This window comes from Durio zibethinus, chromosome 16, assembly GCF_047325235.1.
Source record: "Durio zibethinus cultivar Kanyao isolate XHJ-2024 chromosome 16, ASM4732523v1, whole genome shotgun sequence".
In the NCBI taxonomy this organism is placed as follows: domain Eukaryota; kingdom Viridiplantae; phylum Streptophyta; class Magnoliopsida; order Malvales; family Malvaceae; genus Durio; species Durio zibethinus.
This window is the reverse complement of record NC_143177.1, coordinates 24,875,949-24,891,867: the sequence shown is the minus strand read 5'-3', so window position 1 is coordinate 24,891,867 and position 15,919 is coordinate 24,875,949. Positions and strand designations below refer to the sequence as shown.

At 33.2% G+C, this 15,919-nt stretch overlaps 1 protein-coding gene, 1 long non-coding RNA gene and 1 pseudogene across 3 annotated transcripts; 2 read left to right on the top strand and 1 right to left on the bottom strand.

The window, feature by feature from the left end:
- Positions 1–575: 575 nt before the first annotated feature.
- Positions 576–3,754, bottom strand: LOC111298772 (squalene monooxygenase SE1-like). The gene is made up of 8 exons (XM_022893498.2): positions 3,357–3,754; positions 3,019–3,130; positions 2,747–2,921; positions 2,164–2,332; positions 1,735–1,953; positions 1,363–1,638; positions 972–1,250; positions 576–889 (listed from the first exon to the last, which is right to left on the bottom strand). The coding sequence occupies exons 1-8, from the start codon at positions 3,594–3,596 to the stop codon at positions 722–724; spliced, it is 1,638 nt and encodes a 545-aa protein (XP_022749233.2). The 5' UTR covers positions 3,597–3,754; the 3' UTR covers positions 576–721.
- Positions 3,755–8,534: 4,780 nt separating this feature from the next.
- On the top strand, positions 8,535–12,372 carry LOC111298771 (uncharacterized; annotated as a pseudogene). Its single transcript, XR_016328460.1, has 11 exons — positions 8,535–8,600; positions 9,215–9,302; positions 9,472–9,536; positions 9,625–9,686; positions 9,757–10,733; positions 10,827–10,905; positions 11,003–11,122; positions 11,212–11,334; positions 11,420–11,452; positions 11,638–11,849; positions 11,955–12,372. The product of XR_016328460.1 is annotated as an uncharacterized LOC111298771 (transcript).
- Positions 12,373–13,442: 1,070 nt separating this feature from the next.
- Positions 13,443–14,482, top strand: LOC149514474 (uncharacterized). The gene is made up of 3 exons (XR_016328504.1): positions 13,443–13,658; positions 13,753–13,858; positions 14,026–14,482. It is a non-coding gene; the product is annotated as an uncharacterized LOC149514474 (long non-coding RNA).
- Positions 14,483–15,919: the final 1,437 nt, after the last annotated feature.

The following is a 15,919-nucleotide window of genomic DNA, read 5'->3' as shown; positions in this document are numbered from 1 at the left end:
TGAGTTATTTAAAATTAAATAAATAAAATTGAATTATTTTATTTTTGTTAATTAAATTAAATTTTTTATTTTAAAAATTAACTCATCAAAATTAATTCTATCGATTTGATTAATTTTTTAAGTTAATCGAATAATAAAATATATTAAATTAAATTATATTTTAAATTTTAAATTTTTTATATTTAAAACAAATTAAATAAAATCATTCAATAAAAATATTTAAATACCAAATTATTAAGTTCAAACCTTTAATAACTTGAAACAAAATGTAATTTCATATATTTTTAGTCATATAGATAATTTTATTATATTTCAATTAAAATTTCAGTCAATTTAATTTTTAAATTGATGTCAAAAACTAAAATTTTTTAAAAATTATTTTTAATAATCGATCGAATTTAATTTGATTATCAGTCGATTAATCAAATTAAATCGATTCGATTGATTAACTTGAATAAAACTAAATCATGAATGCCCCTTGTTGCAACCAAGCACATTTAGTTTTTGTTCAAAGCAAAACCAGAGGCTATAGTTGAAATCTGATTTGCAAGAATTTTGGTGATGTGAAAAACATTGCTATGTTAAGATTGTACTTGATTCAAAACAAAGAGTGAAATGAGATTTCAATTCTTTCTAATAATAACAACCAACATAATTCCTCTTGTACACTTGCTTTGTTTCCCAGGCAGAAAGTAATAAAAAAATGTGGTAGGGAGGAAAATTACTGATACAACTTAGTTTGCTTAGTAGTAAAAAAACTTGGCGTGTTCTGAATTTTCGTTGTTTCCTCAATCGGAGGAGCTCTGTAATATGCTGGCACAGTTCCAGGGAAAAACATTTGTCTAACTCCTTCAGCCTTGATAATTGGGAAAATGATGCCTGATGCACCCTGGAAATAGTAACGGATTATGAAGGAAACAGAATTGGTAAAGCAGAAAAGATGTAACAATGTTTGATGGAGAGATACAGACCGAAATCAATCGAGCCCCTGTCCAAATGCGTTTGGGTAAAGGAAATGGAAGTAACAAGCGGCCAACGCCATATATTGCCACGGCAAAAAAATGAAGCACCAGGCTTATGGGGCGGGGGTTTAGACCGGAGAGTAGGGATATTGGTCCATATGAAAATATGCCTCCAAGGCTCAAGTAGTCGAAACATGCTTGGCGCATTTCCTTCCTTGCAGGATCAGGGGAGGCGCTAAATACCTTGTATAGGGCATCAGCCAATGTGTTTATAGTAGATGCCACTGGCTGCAGATCGTAAAACTAATGTTTATTCTTCTGAATTAAAGTGTTACACTGTTACATAATTTTCATTCAATCTCAATGTTATATGTCCATCAAGAATGCATTTGTAGCTTACCTTCCGCAAGGTATAAAAGGATTCAAGATATTTGCAAAGAGCAGATGCATCGTATAGATCGGACAAGGGTCTTAGCAGATCCCTTAGGACAACAACATCAGATAGTGCAACAGTCATTCCCCCTCCTGTTAAAGGATGTCTCATATTGAATGCATCACCCATCAAAAGTGCACCAGGAGTTGGGTGTGGAGCTGCAGGCATGCTTCTGTTTGGCATGGTTCTTATGTTCCCCTTATCGATTGCGGAGATAAAGGCAGTGTACAGTTCAGAAGGAATCTGATATGCATAACAATCAAGTTGGTTAGAGTTAGACCACAAACTCTCAGAGGTTTGCAAAGGCTAGCGAACTTGATAAACCAGAGACATAAATACCTGGGGAGCCACCACAGTTTTCAAGTAATGGGTCATTTCACCATTAGAAACAGAAGGTACTTTTTGTCCAGGTACATCAACCAAGCAACGAATCTCAGTGCTGCTAATAGGATAAAACAAGATAGGTGAAGGGTCTGCCAATATAACATGTCCATGATTTGCATGTGGAAGCTTACAGTTCTCCAGAACCAAACCAACAAAACAAGAGAGGACATCAACCTGGATAAAAAATTGAATATCTTTATGTTGTCTTCCCAAATGTAAAACCAAGGTTAAGAGAGAATACTGTACCAAATTACAGTAAAAATGAAACCACATTGCATAAGAATTTCATCAATTTATGCAAATAAAACAAAGTGTTTCGTACAGAAGTTTGATTGATTTTAGTAAATGTTTGATATATGACAAGATTTGAAGAAGAATCTTCACCTTAGGGTCACAAAGAGAGCGTCGCAAATTCGAGAAACAACCATCACATACAATAGTAAGGGGAGCATATGCTTTCAACTCTTCACCACCCTTAGTTTTGTACTGAACTCCTTTGATAGTCCCATTTTCTTCAAGCAGAGATGTTACTGTTCCTTGTTCTAAACTCACACTGCATTATTGAAACGGAAGAGAATATGAACTGAAGTTCCTTTGATGGTCCCATTAGTTAGAAGAAAAACACACATTATCAATATGTACACATTAAAATTAAAACAGTAACTAAAATAAAACTGAGTCAAAAACAACACCTGACATGAAAATAAAAAAGTAAAATTGATGTTGGACATGGTCAAGTAATAACTATAGTAATTTATTAAATTTCATGTTTGTGAACGAGTTGTTATATATGAGAGAATGTGAAATCAAGCTAACAAAGCAAGGGAATTTTTAATTCTTCATTGATAAAAATAAAAGTAAAAACGGGAAGAAAAGGTCAAAATAGCAAAGTAAAAGTGGAATCGAGGCATCAGAAGATACAGAGCAATTGAAACAGTAAAAATGGTTATGATGGGAAGGAATATACTTGGGAAGAGAAGCAGATTTCTGCCTCATCCTTTGAATGAAACGTCCGTTATGAAAGCTTCTTCCTGCTACATCGGAGTGAAACTTTTCCAGGGGGTAAGACAGCCTGGTATTTTTTCCATCCTTGTATAGAGCATAACCAAAAACTCGTTGAGCGTCAATCTCATCTACACAATCTGCAGGGGCAAAAATCATTGTCAAAACCCTGGAAAAAAAAAAAAAAACAAAAGAGATCAGATCCACAAGTGTGACTAAAGTTTCCTGCATATATACCTTCAAGACGCAATTCAATTAACTTTAGATAGCCTCCTGGTTGTAGAAGTTCACCAACAATTCTGTCAGGCTCATTTAAGTCTCTCTCAATCACACGCACTCGGCGCCCGTCCTGAAATAATTTTTTACCATTTTGTTACGTTTCAATTGCAGTGTAGTAGTAGTGTACATTAGAGAAATTTGCAGAAGAATCCCTTCATAAAATGTTTACTTTGGAGTAAACTTTCAGACATGGAAATCAAGCCAAATTGCAAAATGAATCTATGCGTGAACTTTAAAAGCATATTAAAGCATGAACAAGAACCATTAAAATTCAAGGCAAAGAGAGATGTAGGGACCTTTCCAAGTGTATAAGCAAGAGCAGAACCAGCAACTCCAGCGCCAACTATGATAATGTCTGTACTACTCCCAGCAGCAACCTCCACGTTTCCCGTTTTCTGTACACAATTTTCCACTGCACACACGATAGACGAAGAAGCTTTTTTCTTGTTGATTAATCGTCTTACTAAAACATTGTACAAGAAAACAAACCCCAGTAGGGAAGCTACCACTCCTTCAACCATATGCTCGTAAGCCATAATATGAAGAAAAAAATGAATGATCAAAGAGGATCGAAGAGGAAATAGGGAGGTGAGGCCACTTGATGACTTCGTTTTTATTTTATAGTCCTATACCCCTTTCAAAGTTGTTTAATTTCCTCGAAGTGCTGTTTTCTGTCTTACGTGTGAATGAGGATGCATCGCTGCCGAACTTGGAGCCTCTTAAATACAGTTTGGCAGGTGCCCATGAAATATTTTCGTCAGTCTTAATATATCTTAATTAAAATTATTAAATTAATAAACATGCGGGCCATGGATTACCAATTCCATTACTACATGCAGTTTATGATTCTGGGACAGGATCATAGTCTTGTCTTTAGCTTTGGTTTTTCTTGCAAGACTCTAACTCTTTTTAACTTGGTTTTAGTTCACATTTATTGATAATAAAGTGGAGTTGATCAAACTTTTGGGTCAAAATTCTACACTGAAAAAAAAAAAATTGAGTAAAAAAATTTGTACGAGCTTGAGTTGTTTGGTTTCCCCTTCTTCCAATAAACATTTTCTTATTCATATTGAAGAAAGATTCAAGTAATCCCTAATATAATACCTAATATAATACAAAATTATAATCATCATGCAAGAAACTTGAAACATAACAAATTATATTGTTTAAATTGTCTAAGTCAAATGATCTAATTGGAGTGGCTCTCCGAGTAAGATTGGATAAATTGGTCAAGGGGAGTTTGGTAGGATTTGGAAACATGATTGTAAAATATATATATAAAAAAAATGTACTCCAAGTTTGGAAGTAATTTCCTGGTTTTTCTAAACCAGGGAAGCCTAATTTGTGGTAAAGCCAATACATCATTGGAACAAATGTACAGTAGAATAACTTCATGAGTTTTAGAATGAGCTCCCTGGATAAAATTTTGGGGTTGGGTCAAGTCAATACTCGGGTTGACATACTTTGTCAAATCCTGTTTCTTTGATTTCTTAACGCTATTAAGTTTAGTTTGCAGATAGATCGGGTTTGATTTGATCTAAGAATTTATTCACAAAGAAAAAAAACACATGTACTTAATCTTCTAATTTATGTTATAATCAAACGTTGCACTATCATATATTCATAGTCTCATAGGGTGACAATGGATTTTGATCCCTTCATTATGTTTTTTTTTTTTTTTTAAATAAGAAAATTCTACTACTAGAATATTGCTGATAAGCCTTGGATATGGAATGGCACCGACCAAACCTTCCAGGCATGCTCGTACTGAGTATATATGGAAGAGTCGGGGTTTTACTTCCAATGAACTGCCTTTAGATTATCAGACTTTTAGTTCCACAATCAAAATTTAAATCTTGACAATGTGGTAAAAGAAAACTTGAATTCAATCTTTATGCAATTACTTTTAGAAAACGATATTTATCTTACTATTATGGTTTTTTTTAATAAAAAATACTTAAAACTAATTAACTACATACACTCTTACGAAAATGAAACATGGAGGAGTAGGTAAAAGATAAAACCTGCAAGATTCGTTTTAATACTCAGTTTAATTTGGCAAACTTTAGTTTTTTTTCTTTTAAGAAATTGACTAACTTCGGTTATAATCCTCAAGAAAATGAGAAACATGTCTTATTCCTGTCCAATTATATACACATATATATATGTATATATATGTGTGTGTGTGTAAACTCTTTCAAGAATGTCTTATTCCTGCCTAACCTACCATGTGCCACTTAATGTACAATCCCCATTTTGCCAGTCCATGATATGTATCTTACCTTGGTTATTATTAGTATTATTTACCTTTTTTTCCCTTTATTATTATACATAAGTCAAACTATATAACCCATTAGATATGTGATTAAAATGAAAAGAAGATTAAAAATTGATTGCTAAAGTCAGCTAGTATTTTCTTTCGCCATCTTTGAATTTGATTGCCATTGTTGATGGAGGAATTGGCCATGCCATAACAGAGACTGCAGTTTTAAATATTTAATTAATGAAGAAATAAACGGAGGGAGGAATGAGTTAAGACAGTAGTAGGCAGGCGGTGTGGGGCATGCAAATAATTAATAATACCATGCTATATGATTATGATTTATGAATCCGGACTTAGATTGCATAACCAATTATTTTAGATTTCGTTTCGTATACGTGGTTGCTCAAGCTTTTAGAGTTCACAAATGGAATTAGAAAAAAAAAAAAAAAAAGAAAGAAGCAGTACGACATATTATAAGCCACAAGAAATTCAAATTTCAGATATAATAAAGGTTCCATACCGCCTAAGCTGAGCGGCCTTCTAGTGTCACGGGTCGAGACTTAAGTTTCGATACATGCAACTCCGAGATTTGAATATCCATTCATTTGGTATCTTATTTTAGTTTAACTGTCACAGTTCACACCATTACGAGGTATTGTCTGCTTTGGTCCATTTGACCTCACAGTTTTATCTTACAAAAGGTGTCTCACAAGAAAGAGATGATGTGAACCCTTTTATACCCCAGTGATCATTTTTTTATGTCCAATGTGAGATTAAAAACTCATTTTTAGGTTCGTGACATTCTTTCCCATCCAACTTCGTGACACTTTCATCACAGAAGCTGACCACTCTACCTACCTCCATTGAGGCGCTTGACGTGGATTGAACGACTTAGGGCTGATTTTGATACCTCTTGCATGAGTCGAGACTTAAGCTTCGACCCGTGAAGCTTCGAGACCCAGGCATCTACTTATCCGATGTGTCCCGAATCAGCTTACCTGCTACGATTCACACTTTGTGAGGTATTGTCTGCTCTGGCCCTTCTGACATCACGATTTTATCTTACAAAAGGTGCCTCACAAGAAAGAGATGGTGTAAACTCTTTTATACCCCAGTGACCTTCTTTTATGTCCGATGTGAGATTTAGGATTCCTTCTTAGGTCCGTGACACTAATGGTAAAATCCTAAAATCAGAAAAAAAAAAAAAGAAGATAAAGGTTAATAGTAGTTCCGATGTTTGAACTCTAACGTTCAAATTAAAATTGGTCAAAGAAGTATATACGAAGGAAAATATGAAGAAATATAAGAAAACAAGATAGATCAAATTATACCTGAATGGTGCAATTTATATTTGTACTATAAGAGATTTTGGACAGCTTAGACTACTAAAGGTCAACCCTAAAGGATGACTTATAAGCCGAGTTAAGTTGGACATTAATCATCTAGTTAGAAGATTACAAGTCAGCACCTAAAGGGGTATAGTGAGTAGACTGATGAGGTAACTAAGTTAAGGTGATACCATGGAATTAAGTCGGCTTAACACATCAGCTCAATTAAAAAATAAAAAATAACTTTGGCTGTTTATTGACTGTCTTTAATAAAAAAAAAAGAAAATTCTAAATGCAACCCATTTAATGCTATATACACCCCTTTTTTATATACACTATAAATTCAAAACTCATTTCTCTATTTCTATTAAATATATCTCACATTTCATTTTAACTTTTTCCATTATTACCTTTTTTATCTTCTTCTCTCTTCACTTCCTAACATTAAGTTTCTCAAAAATGAATATCCAAAAAACTTTGCAGCTTTTTGAGAATGGATATCTGAGAATTTTTATCGAAATTGATATCTAAAAAGCTTTAAAATTTCTCAGATATCCATTTTCAAAAAACTTCAAAACTTTCTGAATATTCATTTCTAAAAGCCTTATATCTTCTCGGATATCCATTTTCAAAAAGCCTTAAGGCTTTTTGAAAATGGATATTCGAGAAGATATAAGACTTTTTGGATCTTTATATCCAAGAAACTCGATTTCACTTTTAATAAAAAACTTTAATTATGCATTTATAAACCCATTTACTTGATTATGTTTGCGAATGGAATTGAAATTAATATTTTCATTATGCATAGAATAAATTGAAATCGTTTTTTTGGTTTTCTAGGCTCAAGACAAAAACATTTTTATTCCATGCATACTTGAGAACTTGATCTCTTCTATTTGCACATATGATCAAGTAAGAATGAACATATCGATGACTTTTGTGTGTGCATGCATGCTATTTTAAATTTGAGCACCCTATAGAACATTATCATTGATAATGTCATCAACAAACTGGCAAATTCAATAATATCTAATTTTTTTATCACAAATCTTTATTATTGAATTTACCAGTCAATTGATGATATTTTTCAATGGCCTAAGTTAGAATTTTTTATTTTTTCGTTATAAAAAATTTATAATTAAATATATATTTTAAAACAAATTTTATGTATTCTCGAAAACAAATTTTCAAGAGTACATTATGACTCTAGAAAATTCATATAAGTTTCAAAAATAGATTTTCAATAGATTTTTTTGTTTTCGGTAATTTATTTTTGAGAATTATATTATTTTTTCTGAAATGAATTTTCATAAACACATTATAACATTCAAAAATTTAATTTTGAGAAATACAATATGATTTTTGAGTGTATAAACTATTAAATGTATTTTTAATATTTATTAAAGGTTAAAATTGACATTTGATATGTGTGTATTTTTGTAAGAAAATTTTAAAAATATATAAAAAAATTTTGGTGATGTATTTAAAACACCCTTAAGAAGAAATGACTATTCTGTATTTTGAATTAAAAAAATACCTTTAACATAGATCATTATTTGTGTCTTAGAAGTTGGCTTTCCATACTTTGACAAAAATAAATTAGGAAAGATGTTGATAAAGGAAAATGCAAAAGAGAACAATAGAAGTAGTCTCCATAAAATTGTAAATTTAAAAATTTTTGTATTTTTATTATATGAAATATTAATAATTCATATATTTATATCATATTTAATATAAAAATTATATGTCATAAATTCATAATTTATATAGATACGAAAAATATAAAATATATTTTTTATTTTTATTAAATTTATATAATTTTTATTAAAATTTTAATTTATATTATTTTTATATATTTTGATTCCGTGTTAACTTTTTTTAAAATGACAAATCTAAGGCAAAACCGCAAAAGTAAGGCGAGGTATCGTGAACAAGAGCCATGGGCAAAAGTAATTAAATCCATTAATTAAAATAAAAATATCACATAACCCATATTAGGTATCTCAAATGAAGCTGCCCAAAAGTTGACCCAACTGTCGACGCATTGAGCCGAATAGGTTAAATTAGTTCTGTTCACTATGAAACAGTAGTTAGGCAAAGCCTAGTCCAAATTGAATTAGGCTTAAGGTTTTTGACCGAAATCGGCCAACTTGTTCTAAAAGTCCAAACATGCTCCAAAGTCAAACCCATTAAGGACTGCAAATTCTAGCAGCCCCTTTAGCTCAGTGATGTAGCTCAAAAAAAAAAAAAAAAAAAAACAACGCACAACAAAACGCAAAAAACAAACAATAAAAATATAATGATATATTAAATATTAGATTAAATATTTTTAGTTTTGATTTTTTTATTAAGAAAACGGCAGCGGATTAGTTAATTTTGATTTTTTTATAAATATTTTTAATTTGGATTTTTTATTTTGGATTAGTTTAGGGTTGGATAGCGGGAAACGGTTATTGTCTCAATTTCTAACATTAAATTTACCAAAACACCCTTGTGATGCAAACTGGATTACAATCATGTCTACAACGGGTACTTTCGCAACCTCCAAAAAAATTTTTAAAAAATTGAGGCTCCTGAGTTCGTGGACCTCACCGCACCCGATCGTTGCCTCCCTGAAAATGATGACCGTTACTGGTTCTGCCTCCGTGTCGGTGAGTTTCCTTTTTCTTCTCTCGACTTTGCTACTTTGATCCGTAACTGAAACTTCAATTAATTTGTAGATAAGAAAAGCTTAAAATCTGTGTGTGGGCTTTCCTTAATTTTTGTTAAATGTTTTTCATTGACTTATGCCACAATGTTTTGGTTGTTCTTATTGCTTAGGGTGTGATCAAAAGCATGAAGAAGAAATGGACTCCGAAGCCATTTTTAAAAATTTTGTTCTTCGGGTTAGTTACAAAATTACGCCTTTTCTTTTTTCTCCTACTTCTCATATTTTTGTCAGTGATTGATGAACTTAAGCAACGAGTCTTTCAGGTTATGGCAGCCAGGAGTCCAAGCATTTGGCTTCAAAAAGCTCTTTACAGAAAATATTTAAGGTACTTTTCTTATTTTTGTACATGATAGATTGCATTGACATTACAATTTTGGTTTTGATTGTTATGTTAGTTCAAATTTGCAATGCCCCCGAACTGTTCCTGCCAAATCTTCAAAGTCTAAGTGTCAAGATTGGCTATGATTTCATCAATTTCACAAAAGATGGGTGAAGCCAAAGTGAAAGCTAGATGTGTTCCTAAGCAGAGTGCAACTACCCCAAATGTGAAGGCAGCAAAGCAACTATCTACCAAGGCCTTGACTACTCCAAGAAACAAAAAGTGCCTCTCACATCAAGGTACTTTTCGAAGTGTTCGGAACCCCAAACCGGCTACCATTGAGGTGCCAAAGAATAGAGTGGTGGCCAAAGCTTTGGTTTTTCACTCTCCAAAGAAGTCAGTGAAGTTGAAGAAGTCTGTAGAATTAACAAAGATATGTGCAGGGATGAAGAAGCTTGAGATCACTGAGAAGAGTACATTGGGGAGTAATAAGACTTTAGATGCTTCAAGGAAACAGTTAAGAGGAAGAGAGGTTAAAAGCCGGGTATATGATTCTTTGCTTTCTCAGAATCAGAAGAAGCAGGAAGCTAAATCTTTAAATTGTTTGAAGAAAAAGAACAAGGGAACAGACTTGCAGTTGTCCAAGGGACCTATGTCTCATGAACCGAAAGAAAAGGACTCAACTGAGAAGAAGATTGAGGCAGAGGATGGCTCTTTGGAAGTTTGCTCAACTGAGAGGTTGGAGCAAGCAATAGACGAGAAAGTCAAATTTTCATCTCCCTTAAGGAGTAACATGACCTCCATTTCAAACTCTGAAGGGAAGAATGCTGGAGGTGCTGATGTTCCCAAATCCCAAAATGGAGGACAGAATGAAATTAATGACAGGGGCAGCCATGAAGAGAACATTGAACCATGTTCTAAGGGCAAGGAAATCCTTGAAGCCATGGCGACTGATGGCAAAGAAAATGCTTTGGCATCTCACATGAAAGTAAGCGAAAGCAAAGTCATGGAGATTGACGATAAGGAAAATGCATCAGCTTTTGATGTGGACAGGTATGGAAGTCGTGACATGTTTTTTATACTTATGTTTATTGGTCACTTAATTGTTTGCATTGGCCATTGATTTCGCATGACAATTAATTACAGAAGATTGAATTGCACCATTGGAAATTTGGTGAGAAATAATGTTTTTGGGAAGCATGGAGCTTCTAAAAGTATTCAAAAGGTACTTGTTAATAAGAAAGTCATATTCATTTTTGAATATATGTTTCTTGATTGTTTGCCACCATGTCATTTTCGGATATCTGTTCATGACGATGCAGGTAACTAAAGTGACCAGTAACACGTTGAAAGAAAACTCATCTGCAGTCAATGGTGCTCAAGGGATGAAGTACAGAAAACCTAAGCTCACAAATCCCAAGCCTTTTCGGCTTAGAACTGATGTATGCAAATTGTTTATTGAGTGGATGATATTAAAATGAAGAAGGCAGAAAATTTTTCCATGTTATCTGATTATTCACTGGCTGTTTAGGAAAGAGGAATATTAAAGGAAGCAAACCTGGAGAAGAAGCATCTTCAAGCACCATTGAAAGAAACAGCAACCTTTCCAGGATCCCAAAGTGGAAACTCATGGAGAAAACATCAGAATGTACAAGTTAGTGCTTTAAGTTTAGACCTGTTATTATATACATGGAATAAATAAAGCCCTGGACTAATGGTTTTTTTTTCCCTGTCTACAGAGAAATGAAAAATACCTTGGACAATTTGGAACTGTTAATTGTGCACATGAAGGCAGTGACAATGAATAAGATGCAAGAACTCCAAAAGATCAAACAGTAAATTAATTTTCTAAGAACTAGAAAAAAGAAAGAGGGAAAAGTCCTGTATACTGCTTTTCATGGCTGTTTACAGATCATATAGGGATTTTTCTGAAATTATCCTATGATACACTATGTAGCAAAATATCAAAACCTCTAGCTCGAGGATTTCGAAAGGATCTATAGAAAGAAAACTTTCTATCACTCCACAGAAACGTACTGTTCCCATGTATCAGAAAACCAAATTTCCATCACTGCTGGAAAAAGGCCAAGATAAGGTAGCTCTGAAATCAGAGGGCAGATTGGAAAAGACTAAATTACGGTCCATCAAACAACTAGTAAGACCACGAGGGTAAGTAGCAATTAGAAAATACCCTTTTTGTTTATCACTGAAAATCTGTGTGTTCTCTAGAGGACTAAAATATATTCCCAATTCTTGCGGGGTGGCATCAAGTAGGAAGAAACTGGTTTCTCTCATGAAACCTGGTCAACTTGGTGTAATAAAGGAAATGTCACCTACAATGTCCAGACCCAAGGAAATATCAGATCCTGACGAGATTAGAACTTCCTTAGCGACCAAAGCTGCTACTTCTAATGCTTCAAGGCCATCACCTAAGGGAAGAAGGCATACAACCATTCCGAAAGAGCCAAACTTTCATAGCATTCATGTTCCAAAACGCTGCACAAGGAGATAGTCCATGTGTATTATAATCACCGTGGCTTCAAGCCAACCCTCTTTTTGTTGATTTTTTTTTCTTTTTTAGCAGCTGTGTTTATTATCATGATCTTAAGGGAAATGCAAGTTCCTTTAAGTAATTGTTTGTAAGCTTGTAACATTTGTGGTACGAGAATAACATTTATTAATTCATTTACAAGATATAACTATTTTTATTTGTGTTACTGTTCCTTGTGTTGTGTTCTCTTGGCTTGTGATACAGTAATTTTCAAGTGTTCTCTTAGCTTTTCAATGTCATCAATTAGATCTCATAAACTGTTCTCTTCCAAGCAAGCATGGCGAGTAAACGTCGCTTCAAGAAGATATATCTTATTAGAGGTAAAAAAAAAAATATCAAAAGTTAAACGTTCTCAAAGAGCCAGCTGATCAAATAAAATGATCCAATAAATTCAGGATCAAAGAATATTCGATTACTTGGCGATGTTTCTCTCCAGGTCCCCCATGAAGAAACACAAATGGTTGCAAAATATGAAAACCTGGTAATGATTAGCCAAAAAATAATTCCTAACTGCTAATGCTACATAAAAAAAGATCAATTGAAAAAGAGGATACAGGCAATGGATACTCATATGGCAATTTGGGTTTCCAGATTACTCCCAGTAAATTGTGTGAACATCAGTAACCTTAAAAAAACCTGTGCTATATGGCTCTATAGCTGGATAAAGATTCCTGTTAAGTTTGTGAATTTCCAACCCTGACTCCATTATATCCCTTAACTGAGTTTCAATCTTATAACCAACCCTTTGCACCCACTAAGGTAACTTCTTTTTCCCTGCAGAGAGTCAAAGCAAACAAATTTGTACAAACCCATATGCACAAATGAATAAAAAAGAAAATTTTTATAATTTCAGTAAAGAAAAAAGGGGAGGGGCAGGAGGGGGAGACCTGAGAAAGTGAAATTGTTTGAAACTGAAAGAAGGGATGAAGGGAAGTGGCGAAGGGAAGAAGGAATTGTAGGAAGTGAAGAGAGTGTTTGATTTTGAGACAAATTTAAACCGTAACGTCATTTTTACATATTGTAATTGTCACATGAGTTGGATGCTCAGGCTAACGGATAAGCATTGCATTGGCTGGATTATTATCTTTTTCTGATTTGTCTATTGGGTTTATGTTGGTTTATCTCAATATTATATACACATAAAAATATATATTCACACATAATTCATTTTTTTATATCAATTTTTCTAACATGATAATCAAGCGTCTTAATTCTTTTTTTTTTTTTTTAAGCTGCGCTTTTTGTTGGAATGAGTTTGGAAAAGGCTATGCAAGATGCATCAGAGACGGTTGCAAAGACAGAGCAGGTTAAACAGAGAATAGCCAAGAAAGAGGTTGAAGTTAAAAGGATGCTTGAGCTGTTTTGAAGTCTAAATTGAAGAAAATTGGGAACTTGTGCATGATTCGGTTCCCGTCAGTGACGATGAGGTGAGTTTTGCAGCAAATTTTATTCATTTCGGTGGTTTTTGATTCCTAATGCTTTTAATCTAAGTAATTTACTTATCTCACCAACACAATGCAGGTAAATAATGCTGTGATTAGAACCTGGGATGAAAAGAGGTTGAATCCTAAGCTAAAGAATCATGTCGACCTTATTGATCTTCTTGGGATTGGAGATACAAAAAAGGGTAATTACATTTTTCACACTGCTTATTGGTTTTAAGCTAATATGGATCCATTTTTGATAAATAGTAGGCAACTCCTTGGGAGTAAAGAAAACAAGATATGTGAGTTTCTAGAACCCTAGGCTGTATTTCTCATCATGAACTTTACATTGTTTTATGCATGAATTCAGCTAGCAACTTGGCCTGGTTCGTTTCACTGTTGAATCATTTTAGATGATTTTCCATCGTCCTGTACCGTAGGGTGCTGATGTAGCAGGAGGTAGAGGTTTCTACCTAAAAGGAGATGGAGTGCGTCTTAATCAAGCTTTGATCAATTTCGGGTTTGATTTTTTTGGAGAAAAGGGGGTATACAGCAGTACAAAACACCGTACTTCATGAGAAAAGATGTTATAACCAAGTGTGCTCAGTTAGCACGACTTGATGAGGAACTTTCCAAGGTAACATTTTGAAATTGCTTTGGGGACCTTTTCTTGTACTGAGATGGTCTTGATTCTTTCTTTACAAGTTAAAATTTTGAACCATTTTACAGAATTTAGATGATTCAATTCTTGTATGGACTTTACTTTCTATCAAGGCAGTATTCCTGTTATATGTTAGGAAAAAGAAAGAAAAGAAAATGGCTGTTGTTCTTTATGGTTAGGAACGTGTCTTTCATTAGCAGACATATTCTATTCACCAATAATTTCTAATTGCATAAAGAAAAAGTCATGACTGGTTTAGTTGATGTTCAATAGGTGACTGGTGAGAGTGATGACAAATATCTTATTGCAACAGCTGAACACCCACTCTGTGCTTTCCATATGTATGATTGGATCTATACCTCAAAGCTATCTATAAGATTCTAACCACGTGAATGCAATGCCTCTATCTTATTTTTAAAGTTTGACATCTCTATTAAATAGAATTTAATTATAAAATTAAAATTATATTAGATATTAATTAAAATTATATTAGATATTAAAATTAAAAAAATAATTTTTATCATGTAATATTTAATGATTTGTAATACTTAATTTTTATTAATTTATAATTATTCTAATATTATTTATAAAAATTTATATCTAATCTGATTTTATTATATAAAAAATATTTCATAAATTTAAATTTAAATGTTTCCATATATATATATATTATTTTTACATTCTTTCGATTGAAAACGTTATAGATTTTTTACAAAAATGACTTAAGGACAGGGAGTCGAAACCAAGGCGTAGAAAGGGGATAAAATCGTGAATAAAACGAAAATCAATGGCACGGTGTAAGATGAAGCTTTGGTAACCATCGTCGTCGCACGTGCACCGACGACAACACCGTTGAGAAAGAGAGAAAATGGTTTTGGAGGCGGCTTGTTCTTTGTTAGAAGGGTGGAGAAGGCTGTCGGGGAAGGGACGTGGCATGAAATAACCAATCAGAAGAGAGAAAAAGACAGAAATGCCATTGGTCGGCATTTGTCTCCCTGTCCCTTTCCGTGGTAATCGAGTGATTGTCGTAAAGCAAAAGAAAGAATAGAAGAGGTAACGACGTCGTTTGATGTATCATAAAAAGACCAAAGCCAAGGAGTTGGCGCCGCCCGGACTCGAACCCGAGACCTTAAGTGTGTTAGACTGACGTGATAACCATCTACACCACGACACCTGTGATGATTTTCCGCAAATATAAGATATTTCTACTATTTCCCCCATATGGGCTTTAAATATGGGTTTCTGGATTTGCAATTAGAATACTGAGATCAAAAGAATAAGGAAGAAAAATAAATAAAATAATTGCTTTATTTTCGTTTCGTTTTATGTTATTGCCATATATATTTATATTATTGTTATCATTTTCTCGTTTTGTTCACTTTAAATGAGGAATAGTATCCAATGATATAATTCAATATGATTGCAGCATACCTATTATGACAAACCTCAACTCATTTGTGATAGCCTTCAACATGCCTTTTTTTTTACTTTATTTTAAGCAATTTCTTTGATTTTCTTATATAGAATGGACTTTGTTCTCATTTCGACTGATAGCTTAAAAATAATTATTATGACCTAAGTTTGCTATCGAAAATCTTTTCAA

Bases quoted from the DNA above. Each gene is read 5' to 3' on its own strand.
- LOC111298772 (XM_022893498.2), bottom strand. From the start codon at position 3,596: ATGGCTTACGAGCATATGGTTGAAGGAGTGGTAGCTTCCCTACTGGGG. The intron at 2,333-2,746 runs GTATATTCCTTC...TCAATAATGCAG, and splicing joins AAATCTGCTTCTCTTCCCAA to TGTGAGTTTAGAACAAGGAA. The intron at 1,251-1,362 runs GTAAGCTACAAA...TACGATCTGCAG, and splicing joins CCTTTTATACCTTGCGGAAG to CCAGTGGCATCTACTATAAA.